The sequence below is a fragment of the Dipteris shenzhenensis genome, chromosome 31 (genome assembly GCF_047967505.1).
Source record: "Dipteris shenzhenensis isolate YYH24624 ecotype China chromosome 31, Dip_SZ_1.0, whole genome shotgun sequence".
NCBI classification, from domain to species: domain Eukaryota; kingdom Viridiplantae; phylum Streptophyta; class Polypodiopsida; order Gleicheniales; family Dipteridaceae; genus Dipteris; species Dipteris shenzhenensis.
Window position 1 is genome coordinate 33,844,948 of NC_141626.1, and position 21,928 is coordinate 33,866,875.

The 21,928-nt window shown below is 42.6% G+C and overlaps 1 protein-coding gene across 1 annotated transcript; it reads right to left on the minus strand.

Moving 5' to 3' along the window:
* Positions 1-6,354: 6,354 nt before the first annotated feature.
* Positions 6,355-8,331, minus strand: LOC147881369 (pentatricopeptide repeat-containing protein At2g13600-like). The gene has a single exon (XM_087369983.1). It carries the CDS (start codon positions 8,186-8,188, stop codon positions 6,368-6,370), a length of 1,821 nt encoding a protein of 606 aa, XP_087226109.1. The 5' UTR covers positions 8,189-8,331; the 3' UTR covers positions 6,355-6,367.
* Between the last annotated feature and the right edge of the window lie 13,597 nt (positions 8,332-21,928).

The following is a 21,928-nucleotide window of genomic DNA, read 5'->3' on the forward strand; positions in this document are numbered from 1 at the left end:
GAGGAATCACAGCATCTGCTGTCGTGCCAATTAGCATTGCTAATGCTTGAGCATCCCTCTCCTCCCATGCACTGAGTTCATCTGCATCTGCTTCAAATAAAACTTCACCTCTTTTGTCCACAATGTCCTCCGGCTTCTCCTCGATCCCAATCACTATCTTCCACAGCTTCCGTGCCAACAGATGGCTTCAGATCTTGACTTTCTAGATTGGATAGTTCGTCCCATCGAGCTTTCCAGCTTCACCAAAATTGGGAATAAATGAAGAAGGAAGATGACTGGAGAAGGAGGAAGGACGAGCAGTGGGTGTAGAGGCTTCTGAACGCTAATCCATCTCAGTGAATAGCAAACTGAAAAACTGAAGCAAAAAAAAAAAAAAGTACTGACCTCCCGTGCTATCCTGAGCTGAAAACAGAATCGCCTTTCTGCCAAGGGACTCCTTCCTTCAGAGAGTGCTTTGATGAAGAAGAGTTGAGAGCCTATGGCTTTGATACCATGTTAGAAATCAAGAGGGAATGAATCACTCAAACCTCCACCCAAGATCTCTCCAACTCTTACACACACTCAACTCAGATAGATGATCACAGATGCAACAAACACTCTCTCATAAATAAATATGGACGGAGAGAGAGAGAGTATATTCATCCACCAGATGGTGGGCAGAAAAATAGCTGCAAGGGAGCAGTACAAAACACAGCAAAGTGCTGGAGAATATTGATGGACTCTCTCTCTCACCAACTGCTCCAGATCTGAGTGCTGAACACAGCCTTGGAGCGTGGCTTTCAGTCTTGCACTGGATGCTGGAATGAATGGAGGAGTAGCCCTTTTATAGGCACTGCCCAGGCCCCTTTAGTTGACCGACCAGCAGGGTCGGTACCCTGTCTAGTGGCCGACCACATGGGCCCTAGAAAACCGACCAGGCCCTGGTCGGTGGCCCTGGTTGGGCCGACTTGGCCTCCCATAGGCCCCTATATAAGGGTGCCCTGTGCAGCCAGTCTGCGCTGCTGCAGGAGCCTCCATGTGAGGCCTAAAGCCCCGTTTTACCTGCTGTTGCAGGCTGCAACCAGCCCGTGTGCTGGTTGCCTATGATGCCGACCTGAGTCTCTCTCTCTCCCCAGCCCTCCTACCTCTCACTGCCCCTTGTCCCCTCAAATCGGGGGCTCACAGGTGGGCACAGTGAGTTTCTAACACCATAGCTGCCATGTCACCCCCGCCCTAACCCTAATTAGTCACTCTAGCTCAATCTCCATTTTTCTCTTGCAGCCGCCCTAGTTTCTCCTCAGTTCCACCTCTCTCAGCCCACCTAGAACCTCCACAGCCAGCCGTACAGTCCGTACTGGCTGTACGGACTCTTCCGTACTGTTTCCCCCTGCTGCGCCATCTCAGTTCGACAGCTCCTGCAAGGTGCGCCTGTGCGTGAGGGTTTCCACGGTTATTTTGAGGCCATTTCAAAGCTTTTCGACGCTCAAAACAGCCTCAACTTGCTGCTATTGTGTATTCAATCACCTGTGACAGCTTTGTGCAGCACTTCGAGGCCTTCGGAGGCATTTCCAACGTGTTTTGAGCTTGTTGCTGCATTTTCGGGACTGATCCTAGCCTCCAACTCATCTACAACAGTTGGTTTGCATATTGGAGGCCTGGTACTTCATTTTGGCATACACGAGAGAGCCGCCTGATCAGATTCGGACCTGCTACAGCATTCAGAGCTGTTCCAGAGAGCCGCTTTTCACCTTGGAGCTGTCCTGTTTCATTTCAAAGTGTAACCTTGCTGCTTTTTCATTAGGGTTTACCTTTCGGAACACCCTCTTGCTGCGTTTTGATCAGGGTTTACATTTTGGAGCCTCCGAGGTCATTCACAAGTTGCTGGTCACGTTTATTTAAGCATTTCTCAAGCTGTTGCTCCATTTCAGAGCCCTAGACCACAGCCTGTTCATTTGCTGGTTATCAATTTCAGCTTGTTGGCTTTGATACTTGAGATTGATACTATGGAGCTTCATCCTCGTGGTGAAGATACATCAGCACCACTCTCAGCTTGGGATGAGAGGAATGACAAGGCACTAGCGCTTATTGGTGTTAGGTTGGCTAACAAACTACTTCATCATCTTGACCTCACCACTTCAGCCAAGGAGCATTGGACAAGCTCAAGAATATATACGCCACATCTACTAGACCTGAGGAGCAAGTTCTATCAGCTATATTACATGATCTATCCATCTCTGCGGTGATAGATGATGACTAGTGATGCTATGTGTGTTTGTGTTGAGTCACATAAAGGTTCTCAGCCTTGTCCCTCTAAATTGAATGTATTTGGAGTCAATAAGAGGTCCTCTGCCATGGGTTGTCCCCCAAAAATGATTGTATTGTGTTTTACTTTGGTTGATGGTATGGACCACCCAGTTCAGAGTAAGGGGGGATGACCAGTAATGGTTTTCCCTTGCCGGTCGCAAGCTGACTGACAAGTCACTATCACACGGGAGGTGTTGGATAATTGGACTCTATCAGTCCATCGTTGACTTTTCTAGCCGCGGAGAAGTCCTTCTAGTGGGGGACTTCAACGTGAGGACAAGGGCCCGTCAGGTACCACTTCTTGATTTCAGAGATGATTCCACTCTACTGGCAGATGTTGACCTTGAGGAGGCAGGTATGATACGGGTTTCGACTGACAGGCGAGGTCTCATTTTGTAAATCTCTGCCCTTTGAGGCCAATGAATAAAAGATATTTTTATGTTCTATTACGGAATAGGGATCTGGTGTTATATTCGGACCCAACACTGAAGCCAAAGCGTCTACATGCGTGAGCGCTTGAACAGTGCTGGTCCAAAGCATGATAGAAGCCTAAATCCCTTGGAGTTGCTGCGCCAACCCCGTTTGATTCGCATTAACCAGCTCAAACTTCGCGTCGAGAGCAATGTGGTGAATTCACTGAAGGCAGTTTTCGTAATCAAATCATCGTAGAGACCCTGATCGTCCCCTCCGTGGTAATCCATGTCGTGATCACCATCAGTGAGCCTGGGTTCTACTGAATCAGGCATGAAGAAATCGGGGCAAAGGAAGCGCTGAAGGCAAATTTGGAGGAAAGAGCAACTGTAGGAAAGAGGAGACAGCAATGGAGACGGAATCTAGGAGCAGGCAGCGAACGAGAAAACTGCCACCAGGTTGCGCCAAGAGGAAAAAACGGCAAGGCAAGGAGGTGACGAGCTAACGAACTGGAAGAAGAGGGGGGGGGGGGGGGGACTGTTCCGAACTAACGGATGCAGTAAACCAGCCTCTAGCTGACCGGATCCGACACAGATGGCGACTGAGGAGGTGGCTTCACGCACGCGGTACTTCGAGCGGGAGCATGAGAGGTGGCCACCAAGATAAAGGTGTCACGAGCCCTGGCTTTTAGAAAGCCCTCTAACTTTTGTAGGATTGATGCTTTTTTTAGCTTTCCAAGCCCCGAATACTGCCCAGCCCAGTCCCGAGCAGACTGGCATCAATTGCGCACATTTTCCTGTCTTCGCCCTTAGCGCCAACTCCCTTGCGCTCATGTAGAAGGATGCATGTGGCCTTCCATCCCGTCCTAGCCCATCGCTTCCCTCTGTCATCTCTTTCCTACTCCAATCCTTGTGCCATCCCCTCAACCTGCGATCCTCTCCAATCCACTTTCCTAGCAAGAGACCCTTCTCTCCCTAAACTTTCAGCCACCCTTCCAATCTACTCTGCTTCCCTCAAATTCACCAAGCTCTCTCTCGCCTCTCTTCTATCCCAATCCAGGCAACCAACAACCCTAACTGACGAACCAACAAGCACTTGCAGGGTATCACCAAGAATTTCAAATTTGAGACATACCTGGAGGAAATCACGTCCAATCTCTCTCACAACAGAGATTCATACCTGAGAAGCTGGCTTTGATACCAACTGACACAACCCCAACACTCCTGAAACCTCTGGCCTGGAAGCAAACACAAGAACACAAACAAACGTGAGGAATCTGAGCAAGCTGCTCACCACCCAACCATGACACCTACGGGATACGATCCCGAATCAAGAGGCGTCTCCTCCAAGCCACGAGTTGAGCTACTAGCGCGAACTCCCAACCAGATCCTGACCAGCCTGGTGTCCCATACCACCAGGTGGCACCTAGAGGCCTTGGATCTGCTGGATCTATTGGGCCTTGGGCTACGCTAAGATGCAGGCGCATGTCCGTGAGTCAATCCAAGATCAAACCTAGCACTAGGGAACTAGACTTGCTCTCATCAGCTCTCTGAGAACTGAACCTGTGGGCCTCTTATATAGACTCAAGCCCAATGCACCAAAAATAGCGGAGACCTCTATCTGGTTCGTACCCTTGCCACTCAACCCAAGAATCAAGCTTGCCTAGCCGTAAGCTTCCCCAGGGTACCTGAGCTAGTCTTGTGTACCCCGGTACACGTCAGATACCAATTGTGCACATGACAACCACAGTACCGGGTTTCGGTTTCTGAGTTTCCAGTTTCAGTTCTCAGCTTACTCCAGATAGCAGATAGCACATGATATGATATGATATGTTTTGTACTTGACTTTGCTTGAGCCACTGAGCTCTCTTTATTTCAGCACAGTACTCAGCAAGGGCCTTAGCGCGCCCTTTGCCTCAGCCTTTTGTGGCTTGTATGAGTTTTTCCCTTTGGTGTCACTTTGTCCCATAGGCCCGTGAGGCCTCCCATGGACGTTAATATATCTTTCTTTCTTTCTTTCTTTCTCGGATTAGGAATAGGCATGCAAGTTGCCATGGGAACTTCTGTAGATTCCCTGAAGCTTCTGTCTATCTTGTAATCATAGCAAACCTCCATTGATCAACACACACCTCCTGAACTAAAGTCACCTTTCTTTCCTAGAGCAAAGGACTCCACCTTCAGTTGTCTTTCGAAGCAGACCTTTGGAGTAAGCTACCTGGCTTTGCAACCAAGATGTTCACCACCTTGGCTCTGTGATACCATGTTGGAAAACACACCTACACTTGTCTGGAACATAGCATAGCTAAACACAACGTGTATATAGAATAATGTCCTTGCAATAACTAACTTTGAGAAATCAAGATATCTAATATGCAAGATTTGCCACGGTACAACACTCAGTTGATATCACTTCACAGACTTGTATAGATAGAAGACGAGATAGAAATCTGAGAGAGAGTACGCAGATGTACAGCCAAAATAGATCTCATCTATAGGAATATACAGGAAGCTCCCAATGTGTACCAACACCTGCAGAAAACACCAGCTGAGGTCTGCCACCGACACAAGCTCTGTTTGCTGAACCCTCTGCTTGCTCTATGGTGAGCACTGCCTGTTGCTCCCTCCTGCACTCCCATGCACTCTCCTACAGCCAGTAGATGTGCAGGATAGAGCCCACAATGAGCTAACAACTGCCCCCACAATGGGCGCTTTTATAGGGCTTGGTAGCCCTCTGACTGGATGACCCAGTAAGCCAAACAACTGATCCAGGTCAGGTCCACAGACTGCCAACTCAGTCCGTCCCACCTCTTGACTGCGGACTGGCAGTCTACAGAGGCAGTCTACAGAACTGCCAACCACAGACAGTCCTTGCCTATAACAGCCCTCTGCTGGCGCAACCTTCTGCCCCATCCTGGCCCTGCTCCAGCCCACAAACATGCCCTCTGCATGGGCCTGTACCAAGGGCTGCACAGCAGCCCACATGGCTGCAGCTCTGCACCAGATCCTAGAGGGCTGCCAATGTGGCAGCCTGTTTTCCTGTCCACCTAACAGCCTTCTTCAGTCCCTCTACCTGCACATATGTGGCACAGACTACACCCTCTAACCTGTAAGTGTCAAGTCCCATTGCTCTTCTCATTCGGGGGCTCACAGGTCAAGCATTGACCTTATGCTTCCAACATTTTCTGGTGGCCACCTGTCGCCCACAGGTACCACCCTCAGCAAGGAGTCAAAGACACCAGCAACAGATCTTGAATATGTTCCAGAGACACCAAGACTCCCTGTGTGTCCCCAATCATGCCCATGAGAGCTCAAGCTAGACAGTGGATACATAACACATGATATGGCAGGAACAACGCCTCACACTTGAAGATTTTTCCTGTTTTCCCAGGTTCATAAGTAGCTTATTAGGTGTGTGAGCTCTAGCTCCCCCCAATGCAAGCTGTATCTCATGATGTTTTCAGATTTTGGTCCGATACATATTTTTGGCCTTCCCCAAACATTCCTAAACCATTCTTTCTTTCTTCCTCTTTCTGTGCAGCCCTGACAAGAAACATACTCTGGATTTGTTTCCTTCATAACCTAAATAAAGTCATCACCATATGACCTTCCCCAACGATACCCTATTGACCTTCATGAAAGTTTACCTTCGTTCAACGCTTACCTTGTCAAGATCGTCACAGAAAACAGTTGGCATGTCCTCCTCCGACAGGCCTGTATCCTTCCTCCTCCATTTGCAAAATTAGTCTCTTAATTTTTGCATAAATATCATTACTTTGTGGATGTCGGGTCCATAAAACTAGAAAATCATGCACCTTCTGATCAATTTCAATAAAAGCCATTCCTGGCTTCTTCCATGCATTTGCAGATTTCCTCAGGTCTTCCACTCTATCTGCATCCCATTGTTTGCCAGCATATGAATAGACCTGTGACATGAGAACATAACCAGCAGCATCTTTGCAATCCATTGAAATAAGATGATCAAAACATCGTCTTCCTAACTCTACACATCCATGTATTCTGCAGTGACTTAGCAAAGATATCCAGCCCACAACATCAGAACCAGAAGGTGCAGTTTGAAGGAAATCTTCTGCCTCATTCAAGTGTCCAGCATGGCCCAGAAGGTCAACCATGCAATTATGATGATCAAGAGTTGGCGACATACCATAATCTAGCCACATGGAGTTAAACTGGTGACAGCCTTCATCCACTACCCCCAGTTTCTTGCATGCGCGCAGGATCGAGATAAATGTCACGTCATCAGGCTTCAAGCCTTCTCTTTGCAAGTTCTCAAAATACTGTAGGGCCAAATTATAGTTGCTATGGTGGGCACATCCTCCAATGATTGCATTCCAGGTCACCAAATCTTGTTTTGGCAACTTGGCAAACACTATGCATGCATCCTCAAGATTCCCACATTTTGCATACATATCAATGAGAGTGTTCCCAACAGCTACATCAGACTCAAAGCGGACTTCAAATAGATGGGCATGGATCTGCTTGCCTTGATGCAAGGCTACAAGGCTGGAACATGCTTTCAGGATACATACAAATATGGCACTGTCTGCAGCCATGCCCTCCTGTTGCATTTGCTGAAAAAGTTGAAGAGCTGTGTGACCTTGTCCATGCTGCACACATCCCACCATCATTGCACCCCATGTTATTACATCTCGATATGGCAATCTTTTGAACGCACTGAAAGCATCATCAAGGCTCCCACATTTGGCATACATGTCAATGATAGAGTTGCCAACAGATAAGTTGAGCTCACAACTACTATCAATTATGCGGGCATGAATCAGCCTCCCTTTATCTAAGCTTCTTATGGTTGAGCATGCCTGCAGCACAATCACAAACGTGACATTATCTGGCTCCAAGCTCCCCTGTAACATGTGCTGGAAGAGTTGAAGAGCTTCTTGAGCGAGGCCATGCTGCGCACATCCTAAAATCATCGCATTCCACGTAACCCCATCTTGCTGTGGTAATCTACTAAAAACTCTGCGTGCATCATCAAGGCTCCCACATTTGGCATACATGTCAAGAAGGGAGCTCCCAATATGTACATTCAGCTCATAGCCATTTTCTACTATATCGCTATGAATCAACTTCCCCTGTGCCAGGGCTGCTATCCTAGCAGATGCTTTGAGAACAGCAACAAATGCATGACCATCAGCTTTCACACTAGTCCCTTGCATTTGGTGAAACAATTTAATAGCGTGTGTGCCTTGTCCAAACTTGGCATGTGCCGATATAATTGTGCTCCATGTAAACACGCTTGGTTCAGGGAGCCTGATAAATACTTGGTTTGCCTCCAACAAGCTTCCACATGAAGCGAACATGCGGATCAGGTGGCTCCCCCAGAATGTCTTTGACTCCAATCCATTTGTCACAATTAGGCGATACACTTCCCTGCCTGTTTCTAAATCTTGCTTCTTCATACACTCCACCAGGATGCGATAAATGATCTTAGTGGAGAACGGCAGCCTATGCTGAGCCATGAGAAGCACAGTTCAAATTGTTCACCGAGCTGTCCCCCATTACAGAGCTTTTTAATTACTTTGAAGGAGGCCAAAAAACCATAGTACTGGAGACCGCGACACCCGTGATTGAGTTTTAACAGTGATTTTTGCACAATGAAACAATTATGGACGTATGGAAAACTACGAGATGGTAAAGCAATCAAGAAGCAGCTACAGCCTTTTACATTTTTCAACAAAATGTTCCCTAGTCGAGAAAATTGCTAGCATACATTTGTACATCTCCATGCCATTAGCCCTAATATCCAAGCTTGTGAGGCCAAACACCACCTTCACTCATTGCATTGGGCACTCGGCTAGATGTGGGCAGGCAATCTTGACCGTCCATGATCCTTGGGCGTTGCCCACAATCGACTAAGTCTGTAAACACCCATGACACATTCCTAGTTGTACGAGCTGCCACCTCCTCGCAAATTCCATTGTTGGGTGGGAATCATGGCCACTCCATGAATTTCCAAATATTTGATAAGCAATTGTTGGATGATAATCATGGCCACTATGGTAACTTAATGGGTGAATTTTGCTCCTCGTATTAGTAATGTGATGTGTCAACATTGTGTGCTTTTGGATCATTATTAGTCAAATAAGCAACATTCTATTGTATTGTAATTTTAGGGTGTTTTTTATTTTTGATTACAATAGATTGGTTTGCAAGTTTCTTACATTATTTGGCTTCGATTATATCCTCATGAGACCTTTGCCTTTAACATCATGGTAAAACAAAATGTCCAAACCACTCTAAACCTTGCTAAGTGAAAGAACAAAGGCACAAGAAAGCATATATGTGCATGATAAGATATACGATGTCATTGATTTTGCCTCCCTATGCCTTCCATGAAGTAATATTAAGAGACCAAATGGCCCATTCGATGTAGGGGAGTTAACGGGTTTCTAATTTTGAATCTATTTGCATGTGCAAGTGCATGGATCCATATGAATCTATGTGCATGTGCGAGTGCATGGATCCATACATACATATGTGTATGTACATTGTACATATTTATGTAGTGTGTGTGCATGCATGCATACGTACGTACACATGTGTACGTACGTGCGCATGCATGCATATATGTATGTATGTATGTATGCATACAAATATGTATGTATGAACATACGTATATGGACTTATCAGTGTACATCCTAAGTGCCTCGGTGCATAATCCCACATCCATCTACTAAGTGTGTTGGTCCAATTCAGGCGAAGTGCCTGAGATGGTCTGATCATTCTAGTTAAGGTTGTGTCACTAGGGGCACGTGCACACGTGCGCGCACACACACACACACACATACACATGATGGGAGAAAAGACTTCAGAGACAGGAGTTTCTTTTGAGTTTGCATTGGAGAACGTGACCTCTTGCGACAATGCCCTCCTAGCAAAGAAAAGAGAGAAACAAATAGAATCAAAGGCTCCTTCGTATGCAGACATTCTTGTTAAGCGAGTAGGGGGTGGGTTCTCAAGCTTAGATGATAAAACAGCCACTACGAAACTTTTACATGCAAAGCCGAGAGAAGAGAGAGAGAAGTCTCCAAGAAAACCTTGGTTCGAGTTAAGCAAAAAGCATTCTATCACTTGCAAAATCAAGCTCGAGGACATCAAGCCTAGGCTTACGAGATTGCTAAGGGTAGGCTTTATCTTTTCTTCATTGGGAGGGTATTTTCTCTAGCTGAACTCGAAGATTTTCTCTTCTTTGAGTGTGATATTCTTGCGATCGGCTTTTCTGCAAGATTCCTGGGGAAAGGTTTCTTTCTTTAGTGCATGGCATTGGGTAGCTCAAAGATGAACTCGTCGTTCATATTTTATGGTGCCACTATGTTGGCCATTCCCTGGAGTCCCTCTTTCAATATTAACAAGTTCCTCTTCTGTGAATGCCTAGTCTGAATCGGCTTGTCGAATCTCCCTACCATTTTGTCAAAGTTTGTTGATTGTATTGCTTCTTCCTTAGACTGGGTCTTGCTGATTCCTCCTCATGCAAAGTCTTTGTCCAACCTCAGGAGGGCGTGGATCCTTTGGGATAGATCACAAGAGGTTCCTGATTTCATAGAGGTCATCACATTAGATGGTGTCTCCATTGCTCAACAGGCCAGATTTGGCACGTTCCCAAATTCTTGTTTTATGTGCCGGGAGACTACTCACTTTGCTCAAAACTGCCCCAAGAAGCCATTGTTTGGCTATGGGAGGCAACAAGTCTCAGCCATCTCCGAATGCTGAGAATAATATGTCAAGGCACACTTCTTCGCATGCAGGTGACATGCATAAAGGTGTACCTCCTCATGATCCTCCTCATCTGGCACTCTTGGCCAAGGAGCCTCCTACTATGGTTGTGGCTAAAGCTGAGGAAAATGATTGAAAAGTGGTGAGTTGAAAGGGAAAGACTAACGAAGAGGCAGAGCAGCCATTTCAAAACCTACTCGATGGTCCTGCAATTTCTAGCCTTGATAAAACCGAATGCCCAAATCGGTGCATGCAAGGAAAAAGTGAGGGGAAACCATGCAAACAAAGCCTCTGATGTATTATAGGAAGAGCTCCTTGAAGTTAATCGCAACAAAAGGGTCTTTTAAGATAAGCAAATCGAGGGCCAAATCCTTGGTGAAATGAAACAAAGTGCTGGTTCTCCTCCTGGGTCATTTTCCAAGCGTCTCAGGGATACACGATCTATGGGTCAAGGCAAAGAGAACAGATCTCACTTCCTTAGAGATGCCTATCGAGTGTTGGCCAACCAATAACGGCATCAAGTTTGGTACAAGTGGAGGTCTGTGTTTTGTGGTCATGGTTTCTTAGAACGTACACTGCTGCTGCTGTAATCTAGTGAAACAATCTAGTTGTATTTCAATTCTTATCAAGATTAGGGCCAATATTTTCTTGTTGCCAAAGCATAAGTGTGGAGTTGATGACCCTTTTGGTTAGTAGCTAGGAGACTAGGGTTTGAGGTTGTATGCAATCGCCTAGCTAGAGGATGAGGTGGTTGCTCAATTTTCTTTAATCTTGTGATCTAAAAGAACTCTTTAGACATCCCGAAGACTACTTTCTGGCTGTAGTGGTATCAGTTGAAGGCTTTCAGTTTAATATTCTCAACTTATGCTCCTAATTTGTCTATGGATCACATTAGGTGTTAGGAGGACCCTAGGTCACTGCTCTCTAGGGGTCGCTAGCTATTAGACAGGGACTAGAATTTTACTAAGGGTCTGTCTGATTGTTCAGACCATTCAAGAGATCCGCTTGTCAGTGAGAGGGATTTATGGGAGGATCTCTGTTTGGATTATGGTTTTATTAATTGTTTGCACCCCAATCCATAGGGGCTTGATGATATTCATGGTCCAATAGGAGGAGGGGAGTCGAGTTTTGTGCTAGTAGGTTAGATAGGTTCTACACTTCTGATGAAGGGGAGGCCCTTTTGAGGGGTAGTTTTCCTGATTATTCCACTTTATCATATCATCTTTCTTTAAGGCGGAGGTATTCCTATCTCTCCAAGAAGATCCTTGGATATTCCCTACAAGTTCAAAAAAACAATTTGGATTCTATGTTCTTTTGCAAGAGTATCAGAAAGACTTGGATCTCTACAAGGTCTCTTTATGATGATCCTTGCTCTTAGTGGGAGGCTTCTATCAGAGCTGTGTTGCTAGTAGCTAAAGATTGGGATGGCCCAAGACTGAGTCAGTAAATGGAGGAGGGAAGATGTCATCGCTATTTAGGGCTCTTAAATAGTTGGAATCAATTGATAGGATCCTGAATTGTACAGGTAAATTTGAAATTGAATATTGTCACATCGTAGATGTCTATAAATCTCACCTTTCAAGTTTGGTTAGAGATCCACCGGTGCGAGATTCTGAATGGTGTGAAGCTATTTCCAATATGATGGATGACTTACAACCTCGAGTCTCAGAGTCCGAAAGAGGCAATTGGCATGCCCCTTTTCACTTAAAGAGTTAGAGTTTTCTCTAAAATCAATGAATAAGGATAAAGCCCCTGGTTATGATGGATTAATTGCAGAATTCTATGTGGAGTTTTGGGATGTGATGGTTGGGTAGTGATCCGATGCAGATGGCTACTGCCTCAGTTTGGAATGGCTCTTTGCTCCTGGATGTTAACACAGGCCTTATAAAAATTATCCCCAAAGGACAAAGTAGGATTCAATTTGGAGATTGGCACCCTATCACGATGTTGAATACATCATATAAGATTATTCCCAAAGCATGGCACTAAGAATTTAGGTGGTTGATTAAAAGCAAAGCGGGTTTGTGAAGGGGAGGGATATATTTGATAGTAAAATGGCCAAGTAACATGTGTCTTGCTATGGGGATGTGAATGAAGCATTGATTCTTAGGCAAAATGCCACTATCGAAGGCTTTGGCAAGATGCATTTATAGAAATTTGCATGTGTGCGGGACGAGCTCCCTAAAGTTGAATAAAAGATAGGGACTCGCCAATTTTCTATCTAGTGGAGATCCAGGTTCAAGGAAATATGGCATGAGTGCAAGGTGAGGAAAATTAGTTTGATTCTCTAGAAGATTGCACAGTAATGGATGCCCCTTAGGGTAAAGTTGGCAAAGCATCACCAAATAAATCCTAGTTGTGTGTTCTGTGGGAAATCCACAGAAGATATGCTGCATTTATTTTGGTTTTGTCCTGACTACTAGAGGGACTTGGTTCCAAATAGAGAAAACTATGAGCAAGTTAGGATTTATGGCGCGATTTGCAATTCGTGGGAATTCGACTTTACTGCTACTAGGGGACACATTTGGTCTCCCTTCTACGCTAAAGGCATGATGGCCTTACATCAAAGGGGAAGTATGTTTATCAATTTGGAATGTCAAGGACCAAATAGAGTTTAGAGATAGAAGTCTAGTTCCATACAATGAATCATTAATTTTGAGTTCAAGAAAGGGATCCCTAATAGATCTAACCAGAGTGGTTAGCAAAATTTGACCCTTTGGTGTGTGGACGTCTTTGAGAGTTGCCTCGTTTTTATATGAGTACTTATGTCTAGGTGTTTCTATTCTATCACATGTGCATAGGCCTTGAGGATTTTTTTCACCTGTTGGCCAATTTTTATACTAGGTTTCCATTGGGGATCTGAACCTCCCCAATTCTTAATAAAATTTGGTGCTTTATTTTTAAAAAAACTAAAGAAATAAGATACGTATACATATATATGAAGGAATTCATAATGGCTCAAGTTTACTCATATTTATTTTGGCCCATGGAGGCTAATCAACCTATATTTCTAAATAGGTTAATTTATTCTAAGTTATGTTTCTAACTAACCTATGTTTCTAAGCTTTTGTTTTGCAATTCACATTACATGTGGTGGTGGGGGAGGCTAGAAGGACACTCATCCTTTGCCCAATAGTTCAAGAAAAGAATCAAACCCCTGATCTATTTCTCATGCATGATCCCTACCACTAAGCTATAAAGTACTATAATATACTTATTGAGGACTATGATATTATAAATGGTCCTTCCCCCCTTCCCCAATCTCACTCCCTTGCCTCTTTAATGCCCCCTTTATTATGGACAAAATCCATGAGGATATGGATATTTAAAGGAATCCGAGGATGTTCTCCCACATCCAATTCTTCAATCCTTGTTGTTTCAGTGTCTCCATGCATGTCTCCTATTGTTCCTTGCCACGTCTTTCATTTACATTCAATGCTATAGCCAACACAATTATGCCCTAAGGAGTACACCTTGCTAGGAAGGAGGGAGAGGGCCTTCATGATCACAGATCAATGGAAAACCAAATATTCAAATTTTGAATTAGCATGGAAATAGTAACAAATCAAATGTAATACTCAAAAGACAGTGGAGGGGGATGATGTAGGTCAAATCCAAAAGGGTTGTCGATCCAAAACATCATGACACGTAGCTTTTTGGTTTGGTTCTACTTGTGATATTAGCTATTGGCAAAATTTTAAAGGAATATGTGATGTCTTCTAGCCCTACAACTCTGCAAGTGGAGTAAAAAACTAAGGGAAAAGTGAGGTTACAAGATCTACTAGTGTCTATGAAAGATGATCATGTAATGGATTTTGGGTGGAGATATATTTGGAGATCATGCAATGAATTTTGGCTAGAGATCGGCTACCAGCATTATATGATGTAATGGATTTTTCCAAAGATCCAGATATTTGGAGATCTCAAAGTACTAGTTGTAAGATGCTAGGAGATTGATCCATTCTAGTCCATCAGTGCTTGTAATCTTCACGGATGGTTAAAAACTATGAGCACACTTCCCTCTTGCATGTCCTCATCGTATATTCTATTTCCATCATTTTAACTTGGATATGAAGAGGATCTGATGTGCATTGTGGACAAAGGATGGGGACCATGCATTTTGTAGCATAGATCACAAGCAAAGTAGACCAAATGGGGACTCATGAGAAGATGGAGGGCATTGCCTTTACCATTGAAACATCGTGATTTTGAAGGTCTAGGTTCTAAGGATGTTTATCATTGCTCTGAATCCAATGTTCTCAAGAACAATTAATTTCTTGTTGACAATCTTCAATCTCAAATAGACAAATCATGATTCTGATGGGGATTTCTCTTTTGCATGATGTACATGAGATCTGCATTGTTGGGATTGTGATACCTAAACCAGTCTTTAGAATTACTTGAATCATGGCTCACGAGATGCTGGAATCTCAATCCTATATGCTGAGATGTTTTGACGTTCTAGAAGGGATTGAACGGTGCCTCATCAATTCCCACATGCCATTACAAGCATGTCATAATTAGATTGTGCAATACTATTAGACTCTAGAAAGACCAAATTATCGCTAAAGAATTGACCAAAAATCAAGTAAAATACTTGGATTGGCATTGTAGCACCCATCCAACCCCATCTTGCCTTTTCTAGAGCTAGAGTAGTGCAAAACCCACACATAAAATTGATGAGAGAAAAGTAGAGACTAGTAGATGGAGATAAATATTGATGAGAGAAAAAGAGAGACTAGCAGATAGAGAGAAACTCTCAGATGAGAAGAGATGGAGATTAGAGCGAGAGAGAGAGAGAGAGAGAGAGAGAGAGAGAGAGAGAGAGAGAGAGAGAGAGAGAGAGAGAGAGAGAGAGTTGAGGGGTGTTGTAATTGATTTTGACTAGAGGGTGCACAATGAATACATTGAATCCCATGTTCTTCCGAGTCATAACTAGCTAGCATCACTAATTTATAGATGCCCCTCCTCCCCCTTTTATTCCACCTCCACTTAGTTTTATCATACACTTCCCCTAATCCTAATCACCCCTCTTCCTTTCTCCAAACTAATAGTCTACCAACTAGTTGAATTTTGTTTTTAGTTTAAAGGTCAGACACATTGGTAACATTGAGTATTTCTCAATGTCATGGCATAGAAGGCTTATTTTCTTATTGGTTTTCTAAAATTGGGGAGGCTTTTTGTGGGGAGGAAACCAAGGGAAAAATGAATATTAGCAAATTGCCTCCAAATCTCAATAGTAAATGGAAACCACAACACACTCCTACATGTCAAATGCCTAGCTTGGGTGCTAACACATGGCATACAACATATGAGCACAAAATTATTGATTGCTTAAAGGTAGAAAGTGGCATGCAAGGACGAGGGGCAAGCATGAGAGGTAGCCTGCAACCTATAAGGCACAGAACAACATATAAGCACAAAATGTCAATTTATGGGTTGTTTAAAGGTACCACATGGCATGCAAGCATGAGCGCAAGCATGAGCAAGAGCTTGCAACCTACAAGGTAAGGAACAACATACAAGAAAAAAATGTCAAGTAGTTAAAGGTTGCTTAAAGGTACCATGTTGCATGCAAGGACAAGGGACAAGCATTGAGCATTAGCTTTTGCAACCTACAAAGCAAGGAAGGGGAATGGCTAGCTAGAATCCCTAAAATCCATATATTATAGGCAATGACTAATTGGATTTTTCTTTTAGAAATAATAATGAGTGTGGTTTTTCAAATCTTGTGTGGCAATTATTATTTATTGGTTCTTTTGATAGTGTGATGCGACAACATTGTGTGATTTTTGAATAATTATTAGTTGAATAAGTTTTAATTTTATGAAGTTTTCTATTTTGATTAGTATGCATTGGTTTGCATGTTACTTACATTATGCTATATATAGAAGTTACAGTATTTGTCGACTCCATTCATCTGACCCCAAGCATTTCGCTACTACTATTCCAATTACCTCTCTAGTTCCAGATGTTCCTTTGTTGGTTCCAATTGCTTCTTTGTCAAATTTGGGCCACATTTTGTGCTATGTCCAAATTGATCACCACTTGGTTTGCTTCTATTCCTAGAGTACAAGGTGCCTACTGTGCCAGATTCATTTGTGCATTCTGATTGTACCAATAGACTTCTATTGGGTGGTTCTTGTGACATATTTTTTTTCTTTGCAAAAAGAAATGAATATATATTATTAAAAAAATATATACATGATGTTCTTGTTACAAAGCATACTCACTCGGATTCCAAAGTAGATTCAAGCATTCCTTGGAAAGGGATTTCTTTGTTTATGGACCTCCAGTACTAGTCTTATTCATGTTCCTGAATATCAGTGCAAAGCATATCTTGGTCCCTATTGTCCATGTTTTGGGGTTCATGTAGAACCCACAAAAGTATTCTAGACTAATAGTTCTACTGCCCTCATCTCTAATAGAAAACTCAGAAACATTATATAGCATTACACTATATTTTGGATGTAGAACTAACATTGTGGATTGCATAGAGAATCACGATTACAACATAATTCAAAAACTCAGAACACTACTTGAATTGCAAAGAACAAATCAACAGATACAAAAAAGGAATAGTCATTCGGAACATGTAAAAGTGCTTATAGTGAGAGAAAAATCTTTCATTCCAACTCATAATCCCAAAACATATCATTCTCTCTCTCATACCTTTCCGAGCGTGGGATTGAAGAGGTGCACTCGACAAGTGGTGACCATTCATATCTATAAGTGCTAACTATGCATACATATTACTAAATTACTATTTGCCTATCACTAACACACCCATGGGATAGGAATTTAGTACAAATTCCTGGACCTGAACCCACCAAAATGTTTATATCAGAAAATCTTAATGCTTTCTAAATAAGCTTCCTTCATGAGGAAACATCTCCTCAATCCAAGACCATGACGGACATAGAGTGAAGAGCTTGGTGCAATACCAAGATTCAAACTACTCCCACACATAGCTGCTTACTTGGATTACAAAAAAAGTATCCTGAATATAGTATTATTCTATCTTATGGAAAAATTGAAACTATGTACAAAGTTTAATCATATCCTAGTTGTGTGCTTCTATGTTTCAAAACACAGTCAGTTGGTGTTTGGTGATAATAAGTTGTGTTTTTTGATGATTTATTTAAAGAAGAAAGATTTATTGATCTAAAAGGTCAGTTGGGTGAAATGTGGGTGCTCAACAAATATCTGCAGCCTTAGCTATGACATCTTAAATTCTATCTTCTGTGTCATCATCCATAACACTTATCAAAATTTGACTTAGTGTCTGAGTCATCATCCTTGGATCAACTTTTAAATAATCTGCACCATTGTTCTAGTCTTTTAGCTGCATCTACCAAGTTGTTGAAGCCATGCGTGCCTCGAATCTCCAATTCGCTACTATGTTGTGTTTTTTTTCTTAATCCCATATAGAAGTACTCCATTAATGTCTCGGTTGTGGGTCTCTCTGCAACATCTAGCCAGTCATTTAGGTTTCAAAATTCTTGTGCATAATCTTCCACCTTCAGTTTCTTCTAGCGAAGCTCTCACAACTTCCTACAGATGTCATTCCTTGTTTTTTGCTTGCATAGGTATGCCATATGGGCTCATAGCCCTACCATTCAAGGTACTTGCAAACTATTGTAACTTTTTTGGATCCCCAAACATGGTGTTGAAGACACTCGCTTGCCATCGGGTCTCCGAGTACACTACGTGGCTCTTTGGATCATCCTTTTTTGGATCCCTAAACTCCACAAACTTGCACTTTAAGCTTGTTGTGTGCAGATTCATTGGGTTGGCTGGTGGTGGAATTGGTGGTCCTGACACTCTCCTGACGGTACTGGCAATACTAGCACTCGTGGTGCTACTGGTACTTGTGGTCTAGGTAGCACTTATGGTGCTACTAGCTTCACTGCCCCTTTTGAGGTTGATTGCATTCCCAAATGTGACATTGGATTCATTTGTGTTTTGGGATTCAAATAAGCTTCTGTATTCCATGGGTTCTCTTGACTTACTGAGATTACTAGATCTATCAGATTTAGAAATTTGATGGATTGAGCTAGCTTACCGAATCTTTTTGCTTGTCTGAATAGAATAAGTTTGCAATGTTGATGCTCCAAAACTAAACTCTTGAAATGAATTTAGTTTATTACTTGGTCCTACTAAATCCTTAGGTACCGCATATGTTTGAATTTGTGTTAGCCTCTCCTTTTGCCTATGTTCGACCCGATCCAACACTTATCGAAGTGTAATGGTTTTGGCCTCTCAATACCATGGGCTATTGTGGGTACTGCTAACTGTTGATCATTGTCAGATTCTTTAGTTGCTTGTTTGGCTATGAGGAATTTTCCCTTGCATCATGCATGCATGTTTAAAAACATGGATTGGTGTGTTCCTACCCTATGTTCTTGTCTCTGGTGGGTATGATACTTTGCATAGGCCTTCATTTTACTTAGTTTAAGGTGCATGCAATGTATTGCACCCATTGGCACATCATTTTATTGCTGGGAATGCATATCGCCTTTTGTTTACCACACATCATGCATGCATGCTAAAAAATATGCATTAATATGCTACTACCCTATGTGCTATCTCTAATGGGTATCATACTTTTCTCATGCCATTATCTTACTTAGTTTAAGTCCTGTGAAAATATATTTTGCATGATCAAGAATGTATATTTCCTTGTTTTTAACCATAGATCATGCATGCATGTTAAAAAATATGCATCGGTGTGCTTCTATCCTATTTTCTTATCTTTGATGGATATGATACTTTGCACATGTCTTCATCTTACCTAGGTTAAGGCTTGTGCAAAATATTATATCCATTGGATATCATTCTCCTTGTTTTCTACGAAACATCATGCATGCATGTAAAAAAATATGCATTGATGTCCTAGTATGCTATGTGCTTGTCTCTGATGGGAATCATACTTTATGCAAAGCCTTCATCTTACTAGATTAGTGTAAAGTATCACACCCAACATATATCATTTGCGATCAGAAATGCATATCTCCATGTTTTTTCCTATGCATCATGCATGTGTATGAAAATATATGCCTCATTGTGGTTCTACCCTATGTGCTTGTCTCAGATGGGTATGATCATTTGGCTTACCCATTTTGAGGACTTTGCAAAGTATCACACCCATCGAATATCATTTTCATGGTTGGGAATGCATATCTCCTTGTTCTTATCCACATGTGGCCCAATGCACACCAATAGGATTCTTGGAAAAAATTGCATGTATAGACCTATTTATCAAACAAGATTTGTTACGATGCTTGGGCTTATATTGAGCTAAAGGCATAACAATTTTGGTTTGATTATGAGACAATGGATTTAACCTTACCATATCAAAAATTTATCAGCTCAAGCTACGATACAAAAAGACTCAAGAGTTACACACCCTAAAACAAGGCTAATACTCCTATAAATGCAATAACACCTATCATGAATCTTTATACCATAATTATTTAGAGACCTACCAATTTTAGTCTTATTCCAAACATGGGTATGAAAAACCAACATTGTAGAATGAGATGTGTTGTAGTGCATGCAACAAGGGCTTTTCAATAAAAGTGCATGCATAGACCTATTTATAGTACAATATTTGGTACATTTCTTGGGTCCATGTTTTTCTAGAGGCATACCAAGAGTTGTTCCATTACAAGAAAAAGATCCATGGATTTGACCTTACCCTAGCAAAACTTTATTAGCTCACGGTGTGGCATAAAAGAGTTATGCACTCTTAAACAACGCCGAATGCTCCTTCAAATGCAATAACACTTAGCATAAATCTTTATACCATCATTATGTAGAGTCTTATCAATTATGTTATTTTTTTACCTAATGATGCTCAACATGGGTATGAAAAACCAATGTCACAGTCCCATACATGTCCTAGTGAATGCACCTAGGGTTTTTTAAGTAAAAGTACATATATAAACCTACATATGGATCACAATTTTGTACAATTCTTGGGAACAAAGTGACCTAAAGACATATTGAGTCTTGTCCCATTATGGGACATAGAGCCTTGGATTGGACCTTACCCTATCAAAAATTTATTAGCTCAAGTGTTGTAAAAACAGGGTTATGCACCCTAAAACAAGGCCTCGTGCTCCTCCAAATGCAATAACACCTAGCATGAATCTGTATACCTTCATTATTTAGATTCCTATTGATTTTGGTCTTGTTATGACCATTTATGGCCAACATGGGTATGAAAAACTAACATTGCAAACCCACATGTGTCCTAGTGCATGCACCTAGAGTTTTTCATTATGAAGTGTATGTGTAGACCTATAAATTGGAAAAGATTTTTATGGTGCTTGGTACCATAGTGGTTTAGATACATAACATGAATTGTATTATTACAAGACATAGAGCCATGGATTTAACCTACCCTATCAAAAATTTATCAGCTCAAGGTGCAGTGAAAAAGGATTACCAATGGTAAAAGATGGTCACATGCTCCTCCAAATGAAATTAAAACTAGAATGAATATTTATATCATAATTATTTATATTACCAACAATTTGGGTTTTTTTGGGAACCATCTCAAGCACGAACGAAGCACATCGAGGTCCACTACCACTTTGTTTGTGAACTCATCAAGACGAAGATGTCATAGAGTTGATGTATTGCCCGATAGACGACAACATCTTGGGTGTCTTCACAAAGGCGCTTCCCAAGGAGAAGATGGAACATGCAGATGGCCCGCCATTGAGAGGGGGTGATAGAAAGTCACTGCCCCACCTGTGAGCCCCTGATTTGAGGGGACAAGGGGGCAAGAGACTATAGGGGGCAGGGGAAGGAAAAAGGTAGTGCAGCTACCTGGCCTGGAACCTGCGCCATAGTAGAAGATCATGGCATGTCATCCTAGGCACCTCCTAGAGTAGCGTGTGGGCGACATTGGAGATTACAATAGTAGCCCATGTGCTAGGTACATGGACCCTTGTATGGGTCTGTGGCCAGATCAACCAAGAATGGCCGACTTAGCTTGGTCGGTTGGGGGCCCTACAGATTGGTGCCTAGATCAGGGAGCCATCTCCTTGGTCAGCCACTTTGAGGGGGCCTGGCCCCTCCTATAAAATTCCCCCACTCCCCCCCTCATTCCTCATCATCTGCACATACCAGCCTTGCATAAGCAAGCACACAGGGAGAGGAGTAGACTCAAGATTTATTCCTACATCTCTTGGCTAGTTGTATGCTCACCTTTGAGGTTTTGTTTGCCCACATTTGACTTTTGCTATCTTTGACTCCCCTTCTCTTTGAGTGTTGTTTGAGTTGCGATCGAGAGTGTGAGGAGTGAATGATTCTATTCTCTACTTTTCAACAAAGGGATGGAGGAGGGAGGATCAATAGATGAAGAGGAGGGATGGAGGGGGAGGAGCAATAGGTGTGGAGGAGGAGGGATGGAGGGGGAGGAGCAGTAGGTGTGGAGGGGGAGGAGAAGGAGGCATGGAGGAGGAGGGAGGGGG